Genomic DNA, 16,100 nt, shown 5'->3' with positions numbered 1-16,100 from the left:
AGCACCACGCTGATTCAATTCAGTGGTGTTAAGTGGACCACCAGTGCCAATCCTCTACAAGTCCCCAGGTAAGCAACCCTCAAGTAGCTGTTTCTCTGGATGAGGGCACAGACAACAAAAAGATAAGGAAAGATGGCTCAGGGACTGCCTCTTACAACTTAGCATCAGGGTAGTGTGTGCCCTAGGCTGTAGGACTCCTGGAAGGCCACAGCCAGCGTGAAAAGTAGCTGCCAGACGCTGCCCCAGGATTGCATGGGATGGAACACCTGGAGAATGAGGGGCTGCTGAGTGGACACAGTCCTAACCTGTTTTGTGGAGGTGACCTGCTGTCCCGTGGCATCGTGCATAGGCCTCCTAGGCGTTCCTCAGATCTTGTTGCTTAATTGATACAGTGACTATACTATAGATATTTGATACATAATCTTTCTGTGGGCACCAGAGTACCCAGGCAGTAAAGTCTGCTCTAAGCTAACCAAGACAATAAATGCATGTTTTTGTTTTGCAGTGCCAGGGATTGAACCTAGGGCCTTCTCACAGAGCTACATCCCCAGCACCAAAGGAAAGAAAGTCCAGTTTTGAAATTTCGAGATAGGGCACACCCCACCACCACAGCCATCTGTCAGGGGATATGGCTGTGGTCACCTGCTCCAGCTGAGCAGCTAGTTGCACATGCAAAAGTAATGTTGCTATGGAAATCCCATATTCATTTTGTCCTTAAAGTATACTTTTTTTTGTACTGGGGTCAAACTGACAGGGTTTCACTATGCAGTTCAGGCTGCTGTTGCACTCATTAGATGTGACCTAGACTGGCCTCAAACTTGAGATCCTCCTATCTCAGCTTCCCTAGTGAAGATACACTTTTTTGTGTGGTGGCACACACATGTAAGTCCCAGAACTCCAGAGGCTCAGGCAGGAGGATTGACACAAGTTTAAGGCCATTCTGGGCTACATAGTGAGTTCAGTCAAGGTCAGTTTACACTGCATAGTAAGACAAGTTTTTGAGACAGGATCTCGCTGTGCAATGTGTGTTTTTGTTAGCCTTCCGGTGCTCTGCAGCCGATTACAGAGGCAGTCAGTGTGTGAGGGAGGTTTTGCCACTGATGACAGGACACAGAGGGCCTCGACCACTGCTTTTCAAGTGGGAGCTGAGTGCCCAGTCAGTCCTGAGGGACTGCAATGGTATCTGTTTCACAGGATCTTGGGGCTCCACCTTTACAGAGTAAAAGCCCTGTTAGGAGATCATCGAAAAAAGGTGTAAGATTGTGGCTACTCTCCTGCCTAGGCGTCTGGGACGGTGTTCAGGGTTCTGTGCACCTTTCAGCTCTCCCTGTTCTACTTTCAGGGAGAGTCCACCCAGGAGCGCAGCGTCAGGTGGGCCAGCACCGCTGGGTTCATCCTGCAATTACCCGAGAGTGGGGTCAGCACCCTCTGGCCCGCACCCAGCCATAGACACAGCCTCTGGCGGAAAGTCAGGCTGCAGATTGCCTGGGATGGCAATTGCAGTTGGCTGCAAGAGGCACCTGGGAGCTCCCCTGTATGGGTACTACTCGGACAGTTTTTGATAGGTGTCAAAGTGGGCACGCATTATGCATGTCATCTTTAAGAGGGATACAGAATTTGGAACCTTTCGAATTTTGCCTGAGATCAGACTTAACATTTAGGGAAGAAGTTAGATATGGTGACACAGGCCTGGCATCCCAGCATTCTGGAAATCTGATGCAAGATCAGAAGTCCAAGCCTGAAAAAGAGGAGCAAGATGAAAATACTGAAGATGAGAGTCCAGGGGTGTCACTCAGCGCTCTGCTGCATGGATGTCTGGGAGGAGTCTCCAGCACCAAAGAAAGAGGAAGTAAGAGTCAGGTGGAGAGGAGTAGAGAGTGAAGGCTGTGACGCAGCCCCAGCAGGATATTGTGATCAAGAGTCATGGGAGTCGGTGTCTGAAAATGAGTTTTTGGTTGCAGTGCTGAATTTCCAAGCTAAGGATTCTGTAAGGCATAGGAATGCGGAAGCAGGTTTTTTATTTTATCTCGTTAGTTGATCACCAGCATGCAGCTTGAAAAAGTACTTGGAAAAAACATTGCTGTGATCATACTGTTACAGAAAAGCCCAAAGAGTGGGAACAGCCAAGCACATAGAAGGGGGACCAAGGGGCCTGGAGCTTTCTAGGTACAGGGCTTCTGCGAGGTGCAGGAAAGTTGCCCTTCCTGGGCTAAGGGAAATGGAGCTTGAGGTTAGCTTGTCGTGACCTGAAGAGCTAGACTGTCGGGGTACGGCTGCGGTTCTGCGGTGGCCCACAGTGACCCAGTGAGTGAAAGGGTCACGAGGGCATCAGTGGATACATTTGTGTTTGTGTGTCTACGTGGTTAAAGATAATGATTAAATTTTCTTTCTTTGGAGCCGACTGTTTAAACCTAACGAGCTGGGCATAGAGGTGCTCGCCTCTAATGCCAGCCGTTGGAGGCTGTGAGGCCAGAGGGTCACCGAGAGTTGGAGGGCAGCCTGAATGGCGCAGTTAGTGCCTGTCTCAAAATGCTTAATACAAAGGTCTTGCCTTAGTCTTACATTTATTTGCCAAGGCGTTTATCTTTTTGTATGAGTGGCCTTTTTTCGTGTCTTCTAGTGCCTCATTGAATGTAGTAACCCCCTAAAATTGATGTTCTACTGGAGTTAACATTGCTTAAAATAATTACGTGCATCCTTAGCCTAAAATGCCTGCTTTCTGGACACAAAATTTACATCAGTCCTGTTACAACATCCCTTAGACGAAGTCTAGGGTGTAATTTAACTTACCACATAAGTATAAGCTCTCATGCAGATAAACCAAAATTAACTTCTCCAGTAAAATAAAAATAACCTCAGCTTTATTTAGTTTCCACCATAGGATGAAAGAAATTTAATGAATGGAACTGAATGTAGTTAGCTCCTTGGAAATACAACTGTTAGTTTTAAAAATTAAAACTATTTGGAAATCAAAAAGTCAAAGTTTGGCTTGGGGACCCCTGAAACAGAATGTGCCTCCTGGTAGGCGGTGAGGAGTGGAGGGGCCATGGAGTAGGTTGGCAGATTTGGATAGGCTGCTGGGGCAGCTGCTGTCTGGAGGGCTTGTTGTGTCTTGTTTACATTCCAAGAAGTCATTTCCTAGGTAACCTAAGGGCCAGTGAAAGTCAGCAAAGATAAGTTGGTGTTTCAACGATGGGGTCCAGAGGGGAGAATGGGTAACCTGGGGAACAGGGAAGGTGTTTTGGGTGGGTATGTGGGTGGATGGGTGGAGGAGGAGTTAGCTTGAAGCTTTCCAGAGATCTTAGCTTGTTTCAGGTTTCCAGTTACAGTGGTATAAGATTTATTTAAACAGGTGTTTTACAGAAGCCTTTCAGGGAAGTAACTAGGTCATCATTGGGTTAGAGAAGTGAGTGGAAGATTGTACGCAGAGCCCCCTCTGCAGGTTTTGTGTCAGTAATTTCACCAATCGGATCACCTGAGAGACCTCCACTGGCTCTGCTGATGTTGCCAGCATCATTTTAGCTTGAAATCAGGACCCAGGCAGTCAGGTCACTGCCACAGATTGTCCCTAAGGCCACCTTCCATGCACAAGGCTGTGAGTCTGCAGCTCCCTGGTGCTGCCATGTAGTATAGCGCACATGTGGCTGCGTTTCCATAAGCTGCATTGAGCTGGTTTTAAAATGGGTAACAGATTTTAGCACTAATGTAAGGTTTCCTAAGTGTTATGTGGGAGCACACTCATGACTGAGCAGTTTCCTGCCAGCTCCCGCATGCTCACCTATTGAATAATGCAGATTGTGATGTGACTTCTGTTTTGGCAGTTTGTTGCATATTCTAAGGACCCAGACATAAGCTTGGTGGCCCATCACTTGTTTTTCCTGGTTTATGACTTTCGGCTTTGTGGAATACGGCTGAGATGAAAGGATTCGTTGACGATGCAAACTACTCCGTTGGCCTGCTGGATGAAGGAACAAACCTTGGAAATGTTATTGATAACTATGTTAATGAACATACCCTGGTAAGTTACACCCTGGTGCTACAGAGGGTCAGCACTGTTCTATCTCTCAGCTGTTACTCTGACAGAAGTGCTTGGTTGTTACTTGATTTTTCCAGGTGGATTGAACATGACACCAACCCCACCACCACCATCCCCTTTGAATAATGCCGGAGTTTATTTTTAGCCCATGTTATAAAAGAATGCTTTATAAAATCTCGGCCAGGCCTCATAGCGCCTAGTTCTTCCAAAGGTCTGGCTTGTGTTTCTCGGCAGAATGTGAGGCACATGCTGCTGCCCAAAGTTCACTTGCACAGAATTTCACTATTTCTTAAAGTTGTCTGTCTGCATTTTATTTATTTATTTACTAATTTACTTGATACAGCAGTTGGACTCAGGACCTTGCACTTGCCAGGCAGGCACTTGTGCCACTGAGCTAAATCCCAGCCTCAACTGCATTTTAGATGATAGAATTATTTTCATTTACTGACTTCATGATGGAATTTGTTTCTTTGTGGGAGGGAGCTCATTTTCTGAACTCCCCAGATTTGTTGGAGAATTACCTTCACGTTAAGTCAGTGCTCAGTAATACCATAATCAGACTGCAGGCTGTGCTCTCCTGGGTCCACGGGACCTCCGCCTCCCCTCACCCCCGCAGGGCCTTTCCTCCGTGTGTTCTCACAGCAGTGGAGAGCTGGTCGCATTTTGCTGACCTTTCCTTGGCCGCTTCACTGTGCTGCTGACTTTTGTAGCACTTCCTAGAAGTAGCCACCCATCCGCCCTGGGCCAGGCTGCCCTCCCGAGGACCCTCTCTGGCTGTGGCCCCAGGACGTTGCCGAGCCAGTTGATCTGCTGGTCTCCTCCCTCACGGCTGCATTCCCTGACTCCTGTCTTCCATGACGCACGGAGCAGTGGCTGCCTCTCCATCTGCTTCCCCACTTCTGCTCTTCCCTAGGCCTGTTTAGTTCTACTGCATGCATATCCGTCACATGAAGGCTCCCCAGCAGGCACAATTACTTAGTTTTCCATTGCTCACTACGAGTTTTCAGTCTCACACGTTTCCGAGGACACTGAAAATGGGTGTAGTGGTGCAGGCCTATATCCCAGCACCCTGGAGGCTGAGGCAGGAGGACTCAAGATTAAGCTCAGCCTGGGCAACGTCGTAACTCAGTTGACATCTTGTCTCAAAGTAAAACCATATAAAAAGAACTTAAAAGGGCTGGAGATACAGCTCAGTGCAGAAGCCCCAGGTCTGTTTGTCAGGGTTTTGGAGGCTTTGGTTTTTTGAGGCAAGATCATGCTCCACAGTGCAGACTGGCCTTGAACTCACAGGTGGTTCATGGGTCTGTCCCTGCCTCAGTCTCCCGAGTGCCTTTGGGAGTATCAAGTCAGTTTATTGTGTGGAGGGAAAAGTGTCCTGGGTGGGCCTTTGGGACATGGGGTTTTGTTTTTTGGGATAGGATCTCACTGTTACCTAGCTTGACTGATCCTCCTCCTCCTCCTCCTCCCAAGTAGGTAGGACTACAGCCATGCTCTGAAGTATGTTTGAAAGTCTAAATCTTTTTGAGCTTTCCCTACGGTATTGCCAGATTATGCCGTGAATGCTAAAGTCGGTCTGTTGTGAGTGGCAGCAGCCCCTGCCCGCCCGTCAGTCACCCCCACACTTCTGGGCTGATCAAGGCTGCAGCATGTCTCACACAGCGCCCTGCTTCAGTAAAGTAAATCAGAAAAGGCAGCCACGAAACAAGAAAAGTCGGTGTAAATTGATGCATTTTAAAACCCCTCACTTTTTGTATGCCAGTGAAGCACAACAGTGTCCGATTGATCAAGGAAGGTGAGAAGCATTCAGGCCCCTTTAATGCTCGCGTGCCCTAGTGATTACTCTTCAGCGGTTGTCCAGTACGGAAGGAAGCCTGATGTTTTCGCTCCTCCTTTCCCTCCCGTATCGATGCAGACAGGGAAGAGTGCATTTTTCGTGGGGGATCTCGGGAAAATCGTGAAGAAGCACAGCCAGTGGCAGAGTGTGGCTGCTCAGATCAAGCCGTTCTACACGGTGAGGAGCAACTCAGCCCCGGCTGTGCTGGAGATCCTGGCGGCGCTGGGGACGGGCTTCGCCTGCTCCAGCAAGGTGAGTCTTCCTTCCCTGCTCACACATGCACCCTAACCCAGCGGGGCAGTAGCAGGAAGCGGGGCTTCGGAGGGGCTAAATGCAGACCCTCGGGTCATCTGCTGACTTCTCGGCTGTGGGAGTGAAGGGAGGCTGCAGGCGATGGCCCTTTGGAAAGCTTTCCCTTTATGAGACAGAAGCATACTTGTTCCTTACCGTTAGGCCAGGATGAGCTCTACTTCTGACCGTAGTATATGTCTGGGCAGAGCAGGGTGGAAAAGCACGAGTGAGCGAGCACACACTGATAGCAAGAAATACAGCCTTAGTCCAAGCAGAAAATCACTTCAGAGGCCCAGGAGGGGGCAGTCGGTGGTGGAGCTCCTGTCTGGACACAGGAGGCCTCGGCCTCAGGCCCCAGCGCTTCACAAGGGAAGTGTGTGTGTGCCTGCATACGAGCATGTGTGCGTGGTCAGCTGAAAAGCTGTTGAGAGTTTTGCCAGTGAAGTGACAGTGTTAAAAATGTCTTCACAGAATGAAATGGCTTTAGTGCAAGAATTGGGCGTATCTCCAGAAAATATTATTTACATAAGTCCTTGCAAGCAAGTTTCACATATAAAATATGCAGCAAAAATTGGAGTGAATATCATGACATGTGACAATGAAATTGAATTGAAGAAAATTGCTCGTAATCACTCAAATGCCAAGTAAGTATAAAAGCTAAGTGCTTGAACATTATGTTACTACTGAGGGGATGCGGACTGTGTGTGGCCTGGGAAGAAGGGCTTTCGTAGGAGAGCAGCATTGTAGCGTAATTATGCCTTGACTTGTTGGGGGTTTCTGCACTGAAAATGCTGACGGCATGTCACGCCTGCTTCTGTGCCCCTTGGGGTGGACATGGGCTGATGGGCCTGGCCTGGGAAATAATCTTATGATCTGTAGCTTGGGAGGAAATGCGCGGTGATCAGGTTAGTGCCACTGCCGTGTGATGGGTTAGTGTCTCAGAAGGACATAGGATGGTTTTTGTTAGTTTGTTTTTACTGACTTACTATTAAGGTATCATGACATTAATTATCCTGAAAAACATTTGAATGAAAGAGGGAATTAGGGGCTGGGGATTTAGCTCAGCTGCATAAGCAGCTGTCTTGCAAGCGCATGATCGTGAGTTCGATCCCTGGTACGAGTAAAAAAAAAAAAAAAAAAAGAGGGAATTGTAGCGAATGACTTTTTTTAAAAAAAAGGCCAGGCCTGCTTAACTGTGTTCAGATGTCTCTGCTGTGAGGCAGGGAGCTAGCGGTGCCTTCTGCACCCTAAGCTTCGGTTTCCCTGAGCACCCGCTCATCAGTGCTCCTTCAGGCAAGGCACTAACAAGCACTAATGAGGGTCTTGTAAGTCAGCCTTAATCACTTTGTCTTGGAGGGCATAGCAGAAAGATTTGAGACATATAACAACTAAAACTTCCAGCAGTTCCTTTCCCATTAGAAATCTAGGATGTAAGAGGTTAATAGCAGTGTGTGATTGAGGGTTAGCCAACTACTTCTAAGAACTTCACAACCCTCCTATTTTTATTGAAAGATCGATGACATTGCTATTGAATTTAGTCTTTCCAGGTGGATTTAAGGACCAGTGGACTTCATTTGAAAGTAATGTAGTCTTTCATTACAGAACCCAACTTAACTCTGGGTACCACACCAACCCTAACTCGCTGCATTTTCCAAAATCCTGTCCTTGGCAGCTTCTTGACGTAGGCCCTAATTGCTAGTTTTTTCTCTGTACAGGATTGTTTTTCATTAGGTTCACTTGATTCATCCATCGCTGGATTTGGGAGCGCTGGCAACATAGTCAACACCCTTCCTACCGCCTTCAGGCTTCACATGTGCTGATGATGGTGTAAACAACTCTGCCCCAATCATCTTCCCCTTCTCTTAGGGTCTTACTACATCTTGCAACGGAAGATGATAGAGGAGGTGAGGAGGGCAGCATGAAGTTTGGCTCCACGCTGAAGAGCTGTAGGCATCTCTTGGAATGTGCTAAGGAGCTTGATGTCCAAATAGTGGGAGTTAAGTGAGTATTCCTTCCAACCTTTTCTTACAGTGAGAATGTTTCTGGTTGTTGATTTAATAAAGACTTCATTTGCATGAAATCCAAAGTTCTCAATGTCTTTTAGTTATTAAATAGGTTTTCTTTAAGTTTGGAAAAAACAAATATACTTTCTGCTTTGTACTGCCTCCAATAAAGAGGCAAAATAGTCAGTACAGAGTAATTTAAACCGTCAGCTCCAGCCCACACCACCACGGTCCCCGGTGCAGAGCTCCCACATGCTAGATTACAAGTGAGTTATAAAATGGCACTCAGCTTCTAGGCTGTGTATTTTATTTCCGTTTCTCATCTGACTTTTCCTTTTACTCCTTCAGGAACATTTCAGTTAATCTTACGCTTGCTGTTTTTTATTTGTGGAAACTTGGTGTTTTTATGTGAGGCCAGAGAGGTGTATCACACACTGCTGTCTTGACCACCAGCCGGTGGTGCTCACAGGAGCTGTGGCTGGCATACAAACAAACCTAATCACTTTTATTGGTCTTTGGACTTAACTAGTAGAATTTCTCAAAAGTTTATAAATGGACCAGATCTAGTTAGCTGTGTAAATTTGAATAATTAATGTCCAGATGGAAATACTTATTTCATTAATTTAGAAGAAATTTATATTTATAGTTTATCAGTAATTATTTGATTGATATCTCCCCCCCCCCCCCCCCCCGCCTTGAGACAGGTTCTCACTATGTAGTGCACGCTGATCTTGAAGTCACTGTGTAACCCAGGGTGGTCTTGAACTCACGGCAGTCCTCCTGCCTTGGCCTCCCAAGTGCTGGGGTTACAAGCGTGTGCCCCCACACCTAGCTTTGCATTATCATTTCAGTGTTTCCTTGGGCTCTAATGGATGGCATCTGGTCTGCTGAATCAGCACCTTTCACTGAACAGCAGTGCCAGCCTCCCAGTGGGCGTGAGATGGCCACTTGGACCACGTGTGGCTCAGGCTGGTGGGGACAGGTGCATTCAGTTCAGAGCTGCCAGCAGGGAATTATGGCCTCAGCATGAACAGGTCAAATGATTGAATCAGATCTGGAAACAGATACCACTAAGCCTCAGGAGGCTTCATGAGGCTGCACAGCTTAGTGTGTCCTTCTGCCCCGCTGCACACATGTGGCAGGTGGCCTTCCACATGAAAACCTGAACCTTGCTGTGTTCTGCACGGTAGATAGCATTGTTGGGGTGCTTACATTTCCATGAATTGTGTCATCTGTGGACCATTGCTAAGTCAGGCCGCAGCAAAACTGTTTCAGCTAAACTTCAGGGGGTTTGTTTGTTTGTTTTTGTTTTTTTTTTTTTTTTTTTTTTTGTCGGTGCTAGGGATCGAACTCACGGCCTCAAGCTTGCAAGGCAGGTGCTTTTGCCACTGAGCTAAATCCCTAGCCCAGTATTTTCTAAAGCTTGTAGTATCACAATAAGGATGGCCTACCTGAGTGAGTTTTTATTTCTGTCTCACAATAGACACATGTGCACTTGGTCAGATGACGTCAAATGTTGGAAAGGAGGGTGTTACGATCCCATGGGTTGGTGCTGGCTACTCATGATACATATGTACGTGCAGAGCCGAACCCGCAGGCGCTCCCTCTGGTGACTGGTGCCTGGCTCGCAGCAGATTTTGGCTGTGGCATTGCACTGATTGGCCATTGTAACTTGAGTAGTTAGAAGCTTCCCTACAGGCGCAAAATTAGGTTCAGAATGGTGAATGGTGGAGGAAAGGAATTGTGAGAGGTTCCTTGAAAACTTACATGTGTTGCTCTTTACATGTGTTAGCTGCTTTACATGTGTTACTCTTCTTTCTTTCAGATTCCATGTTTCAAGGGCTTGCAAAGAACCCCAAGTGTATGTACATGCGCTCTCGGATGCTCGGTGTGTGTTCGACATGGCTGTGAGTGCTTTCAGTTGTTGTGATATTTGAAGTCAAGGCTGTGTTCAGGACTTTTCCTGCCTGTGTGAATTAACTGTCCTTACACTTAAGGACATGCATCTTGCTTTTAATAACATGAGGGTTCAGGACCCCATAGAGTCAAGCTTTTCTAAGTAGATAAAAGAATAAAATAGGTTATTTAGTACATTAGTACGGTCAAGTTTGAGGGGGCACTGCATTAATGGGTTACATTTTGGAAAAGCATTTAAAATCTTTGTCTCATCTGTAGGGAGAATTTGGCTTTACAATGAGCATGTTAGACATCGGCGGAGGCTTCACAGGGACTGCATTTCAGCTGGAAGCGGTAGGTGTTTCAGGGACCGGACTGAGTAGTCCGCTTGCTTTGCTCCTTCCTCCCTGGTAGAGATGATTGAACCATGGTTAGCTGTGTCCTCGCCGAGCCCAGCTGTGAGTTTTCTGAGACAGTGGCCCTAAGTTGCCCGGGCTGAGCTGAATCATAGGCAATGAGACGGTGAGACGACCAAACTAACCTTAAAGTTTGAAATGCTTTGGCTTCTAGCACATTACAGATTTTTTTTTTTTTTTTTTTTTTCTGAGCCAGGGCCTTAGGAATGGTAGACAAATGTTCTACCGTGAGCTGTACTCCACCCCCTCAGAGGTGTTCAGGGACTCCAGTGTCCCAGCTGCACTCCCAGATTGAAGCAGAATTGGCTAAGTGTGCTTTGGTCCTCCACGCTCCCTGCCCATCCTCTTCCTTAGGCTGTAGTTACTAGAAACTGCTTTGAAACTTGGCAGCTTTGTTGCTGTCAGCCGAGTATGCTGCAAGAGTTTTGCCTTTTTGTTTGTTTTTGAGACAGGGTCGGTCATGCAGTTCAGGTCGGCCTTGAGCTCATTTGTAGCCCAGGCTGGTCTTGAATTTAAAACAGCCCTGCTGCCTGCTGGGATTACAGGTGTGCACCACCACTCCCAGTTGGAGTTTTGCTTTTCTTGTCTGCCATGTTGATAGCCATAAAATAAACTTGAGTTTGAAAGTCTGCATACTTGTTGGAGGATCACCTGGTAAACAGCTGCATTTCACAGCCTGTAACTGGAGCTGTGGAGTTTCCTTAGGAAACACAGTAAGGTTCCGCTGTTGGTCTCTTCAGTGTTGTGAATTCTGTAGTTGAGTGTTGAAGCCATAACCCGGGATTTGAACTCTGCAGGTCAATCGCGTTATCCGCCCTCTGCTGGACGTCTACTTTCCTGAGGGCTCCGGCATTGAGATCGTCTCAGAACCTGGAAGCTACTATGTGTCTTCCGCTTTCACACTTGCAGTCAATATCATTGCGAAGAAAGTTGTTGACACTGAGAAGTTTCCCGCTGGAGGTAGGCTGCAGCGTCAGGTGATTCCAGTTAGTCTGGATGTGAGTAGGTGGGCGTCGGTTACAGGCAACTCTTCCAGCCTCCAGCAGCCGGAGTACAGCTCAGAATGCCAGCCCAAGTCCTGTTGCAGATGCCACACAAGTTCAGGCTCTCCCGGCCACTGACACCTAGACGTGGGGGCTTAGGCGAGCCGCAGGGCTCATTCTCATTGCCTGTTAAAGCCACTGCTTGATACCTCTTGCCTCGGGTGGGCCCGAGGTAGCACTTGCATGGTACTGTCCTAACCTGAGGGCCAGCAGAGAGCCCTGCCAGTCCATCTTCGGCTCAGGCCCCAGGATGGCGTGAGATGGTCTGTATAACACCCAGCGCCACTGTCCTGAATCTCCACCTGGACAGGTACCCAGTCCCTGGGGAGATGGTGGGTTCCTCTCTGGATGGTGGTTCCAGAACATACTCTAGGCCCTTTGACGTTCCTGAAGAGCAGAGCTTGGCTTAGTGTCCTCTGGGTGGGCTCTGAAGAAGTCCATCAAGACCTTAGGGATAGGAATCATGTGGCCCCTGTCCTCATATTGATGGGGCTGGCATTTTGTTTTGCTCACTCAGTTAGGGTTAAGACAGGATTTGAGATTATGGCAGGTAGTGCCTGTCATCAGCCTTTTGCCCACCAGCTTTGGCATTTGTCAGTGAATTCTAACTCCGTTACCCAGACGATGTTAGAGCCTCTAAGTAACCTTTGCCCAAACACATCTACACGTAATGTTACTCACTGGGATTCATGGAGACCTACAGATACAGTCAGCAGGTTGTATAAATGACATACAGTCATTTATACCCCAGTTGCTCCCAGTTTACAAGCTTCATTCTGGTTGCAGAATTCATCCCCAATCCTGGTCACAACTGAATGGCAAGCATTAGTAACCAGAAACATGGAAGGAATTAGGTTCATGAGCCGTGGTACCTAAAATTCTTTGTTTCGCTGGCCCGGCCGTGGGTGCTTTGGACGCACCCTCTGCAGCACTCTCCAGCATGGCCCAGTGGCTGGTACATGGGGCACCCAGGGCCATCCTCCCTCTCCCGAGCCTGCCTTACTGCCGTGGGCGCTTCTGTTTATGGCAGCCCGCAGTGCAGCGTGGACTATGTGTTGAGGCTTTTAGGCCGAGTTTTGTTTTAAGGTATGTCAGCATATAGCAATAGTGTTACTGATTTAAAGGTTTTGAGGGGGGAATACTGCATTAGTTTTATAGATAATAGCTCTATTTGGTAATGTAGCCTATATATACAATATCGTAGACATTTTACTACAAACTTACCTTCTTCTTTTCTGATTGATTTCACTAGAAAAAACCAGGAGCGGTGAGCCAGCCTTCGTGTATTACATGAATGATGGTGTTTACGGTTCTTTTGCGAGTAAACTGTCTGAGGACTTGAGTGCCCTCCCAGAGGTTCACAAGGCAAGTCGCACTGCACTGCAAGCCGTGCCAGAGCTGCGTGTTCATTTAAAGCCTCGCTGTGGGGGAGGGAGCACCTGGGTGGTGGAGTCCGTCTGTGTGGCCGGCACTGGATTCAGTCCCTAGCCCACCACCGCTGCCACAAAAGGGGGGTGGGGCCTGGATGTTATCCTCCACCCTGCAGGGCTGGGGACTGAACCCAGGGCCTCCCCGTAAGCTGCCACTGCCCGTGCTGGCCTTGTATTTGCAGTCCTCCTGCCTCAGCCTCCCAGGTGCTGGGCTCCTACCATGTTCCTCCATGCCCAGCCCCTAGTTACCTTAAACAAGCGCTCCTGTACTTGAGGAAACTCTAGGGTGTAGATACCCCCTCTAATGAGCACCCCAACTGTGGCTGCGTTCCAGTCAGCTGCTATGGTTATGGTACACCTGGCAGCCCTTCCTTTGCGGGCTCCCGAGTGAGGCCACTGCCTGGGCAGCTGCAGGCCCTTTGTGTGAGTATGAGTAAAGGTCACTTTCTAAAACCTTTGCACAGAAATACAAGGAGGGTGAGCCTCTCTTCCCAAGCAGCCTGTGGGGTCCGTCTTGTGACGAACTTGACCGGGTCGTGGAGAGCTGTCTTCTCCCGGAGCTGGACGTGGGCGACTGGCTGCTCTTCACCGACATGGGCGCAGACTCCTTCCCGGAGGCCTCTGTGTTCAAGGACGTGCCGCGGCCGGCCATGTACTACATGATGTCATTCAGCGACTGGTAAGGCGCTGGCCTCAGCTAGGTGGCCGGGAAGCTTTCCGGGCTGCGATCGCAGCACAGTGGCTCGCACACGCTCCTGACCTCGCCTCTCCCCTGCAGGTGCGAGCTGCAGGATGCGGGCGTGGCTGCAGACACCGTGATGAAGAGCTTCTTCTTCGTGCCTTCTTGCCTTCAGCTGAGCCAGGAGGACGGCTTTGCCACCGAAGCCTAGAAGGCACCACGCCCTTCTCTTGGTCTGAGGTTTCGGTTGCGTGGGTCTGGTCTACATTCCAGGGTGGAGAGCAGTCCAAACTGTCTCACTCTTCATCTCCCAGAGACAGACATCAAGTCGTAGCTGCATGGGACCAGACGAAGTCAGTGTTTTTCTAGAATTCGTTGGAGTAACAGAGAGGGTTAGATAATGTGTCCAGATTAACCCTAACAGTTTGTCCTACCCTTTACGCTTTGAAAATAAAATATGCAACAAAATGGATGACTTAGTGGAGATGGAAGCCCACAACCTGGGTTCCCCATTCAACCGTTTACATAAAAGTACACAGTTTTTATACTGAGGATTCATGTCCAAAAGTCGTGTAAAGTTAAATCTTCTGCCCAGGTAGAGCAGATGCCAGGGGGGAGACGAGTGTGGCTTCATTAGATACGTTTAGTGTATTTAGAGTGTGTAAATTTGTGCTTTGAACTGTAGTTTAATGTAAAATTGCATCATAGTATTTGTTGTATTTGACCTAATGTAACCCTTGTATGATTGCAATAAAATTTTGTGTAGATTTTACTGTTTTTTTCAGCTAAAACTTTGGGAAAGGGGCTAGCTAGTAGTAGCAAAGGTAGTTTTGAAATAGATGTGTATATGATCTGTTTTGAGGGTTATTTTTCTTTATAGCTCATTTAAATTTAGTTTGGCTCAGTACGTTTTTGAGTTATTTAATTAGTAATTTAAAGTGTGTGGTAAATCATCGTGAAGTTCTGATTCCTTGCAGAGAGTTGATGTGCAGTTAGCATGATGTTTAACAGTCCTAACCCTGAAATGTTACCCCTTCCTAAACCATTGTGATGCTAACCAGGTGTTTCTGTATAGGCAGAATGCAGAGTTACTTAGTAAATCTTTGAATCACAAATCTTTTTGGCTGACATGGAGGATTTCTGTTGAGTACTTTAAATAAACTTGGTGGGGAGGGAAATAAAATTGCAGAGAACTACGAGCACTAAAACGCAAAGAAGGGCTACATCTGTATCCAGAAATCAGATTTTCCTTTATTGCATGAAGTATTTAAGTTTAGAATGAGGAGGGGAAGACGGGGTCACATTTCAATTTAACTGCAATGATTTCAAACTTAGAATTTTTTTTGTTACTGATTTGAACTCTTTTGTAAGTTTCTTGCTATTTCCCATTTGTTTGGCTGAATGATTTTAATTCTTTGCATACAGAATTTTCTGGTGGTTGGGAAGGAGGTTAATGTCACTAACCCTGCAGGCATCGCCGGGAATTTGCTTTGATCGCTGCTAGTATATTAGCAATCCTAAGTCTCAGAATCACAACAGTACTAAACCACAAGGGCGCGTTTTGTCCGCGACTTCCTCTGTTCAGATGTGGGGTTTCTGTCTCCAAGAGGAAATGTGACTTCACTCTGGTGCCAACGGACAGAACCCCCACCTATGCTGCATGGAGGAGGCTTGGGAGCCCTGCAGCAGCTGGTTCCACATCTTGACTTCAAGGTGGAAGCAAGTTGGCCACAAATCTCTGATTTGACTCAAACCAGTAGGTGCTTAATATTTATTTGATTAATGCCCACTTGAATAGCATGGGTCCTATTAAAAGTGTAGGGCCCCAGTCCATTGTCATCTAATCGCCTTGGACTTTTCCAAGGTACAATATGGGGTTTTGTCCAGAACTCCACAGTACCATGTAACTTTTTGTTAGAACAGTACCAAGGAGGAGTGGGTCCTACCTTGACCACCTGTTGGGGTGCAGAAATGGCCAGAGCCTTTCCAGGGCGGCACCGCTCCACATTCTGGGCTTACCGGGCCGGCTCCAGCCCTAGGCCTGGCGACTGTGCTGTCTGCTAGAGAGCAGCTCTGGCCTGCGGGCACCTCGTGTGAGTGACAAGTGAACTTGGAGAGACATTGTATTGTATCTGAAGACTGTTTGCCATAACCTAAAGTTTCGACCTTGTGTATTCCAATTTGGTATGCTAACAAAGTAATGTAAAATCTTTTTAATATAATATTGTAATCTCAGTTCAAAATTTAACTGAGAATATAAAAACCCAAATGGTTTCTATATAGTAAATTGAACTGTAAAAGGTACCTTGTGTGTGATTCTGAATACACAGATAAAATGTTTTTATTTCTCATGTTTTACTTTGATGGCTTCTCCTGAAATAGAGCTGAGGTTTTACATCCTTGGTTAAAGCCTCCCTCAGAATCGTGTTTTATTAAAACTGTGCTAAGCAGTGCAATGGCACTGGTGTGACA

The 16,100-nt window shown here is 47.3% G+C and overlaps 1 protein-coding gene across 1 annotated transcript in view; it reads left to right on the top strand.

The window, feature by feature from the left end:
- Positions 1-16,100, top strand: part of Azin1 (antizyme inhibitor 1) — a 25,677-nt gene extending 9,577 nt beyond the window's left edge. Inside the window, exons 3-12 of the mRNA NM_001291480.1 lie at positions 3,822-4,018; positions 5,949-6,122; positions 6,633-6,805; positions 8,028-8,162; positions 9,990-10,071; positions 10,340-10,414; positions 11,274-11,436; positions 12,772-12,884; positions 13,414-13,628; positions 13,728-16,100. Coding sequence (NP_001278409.1) covers positions 3,917-4,018; positions 5,949-6,122; positions 6,633-6,805; positions 8,028-8,162; positions 9,990-10,071; positions 10,340-10,414; positions 11,274-11,436; positions 12,772-12,884; positions 13,414-13,628; positions 13,728-13,839 — 1,344 coding nt within the window. The 5' untranslated portion in view covers positions 3,822-3,916 and the 3' untranslated portion in view covers positions 13,840-16,100. The remainder of the gene's footprint in view (positions 1-3,821; positions 4,019-5,948; positions 6,123-6,632; positions 6,806-8,027; positions 8,163-9,989; positions 10,072-10,339; positions 10,415-11,273; positions 11,437-12,771; positions 12,885-13,413; positions 13,629-13,727) is intronic.

Source organism: Cavia porcellus, unplaced genomic scaffold (genome assembly GCF_034190915.1).
Source record: "Cavia porcellus strain 051 isolate PalLab524CR breed Dunkin Hartley unplaced genomic scaffold, mCavPor4.1 scaffold_10, whole genome shotgun sequence".
NCBI classification, from domain to species: Eukaryota; Metazoa; Chordata; class Mammalia; order Rodentia; family Caviidae; genus Cavia; species Cavia porcellus.
This window is presented reverse-complemented; position numbering and strand designations above follow the sequence as displayed.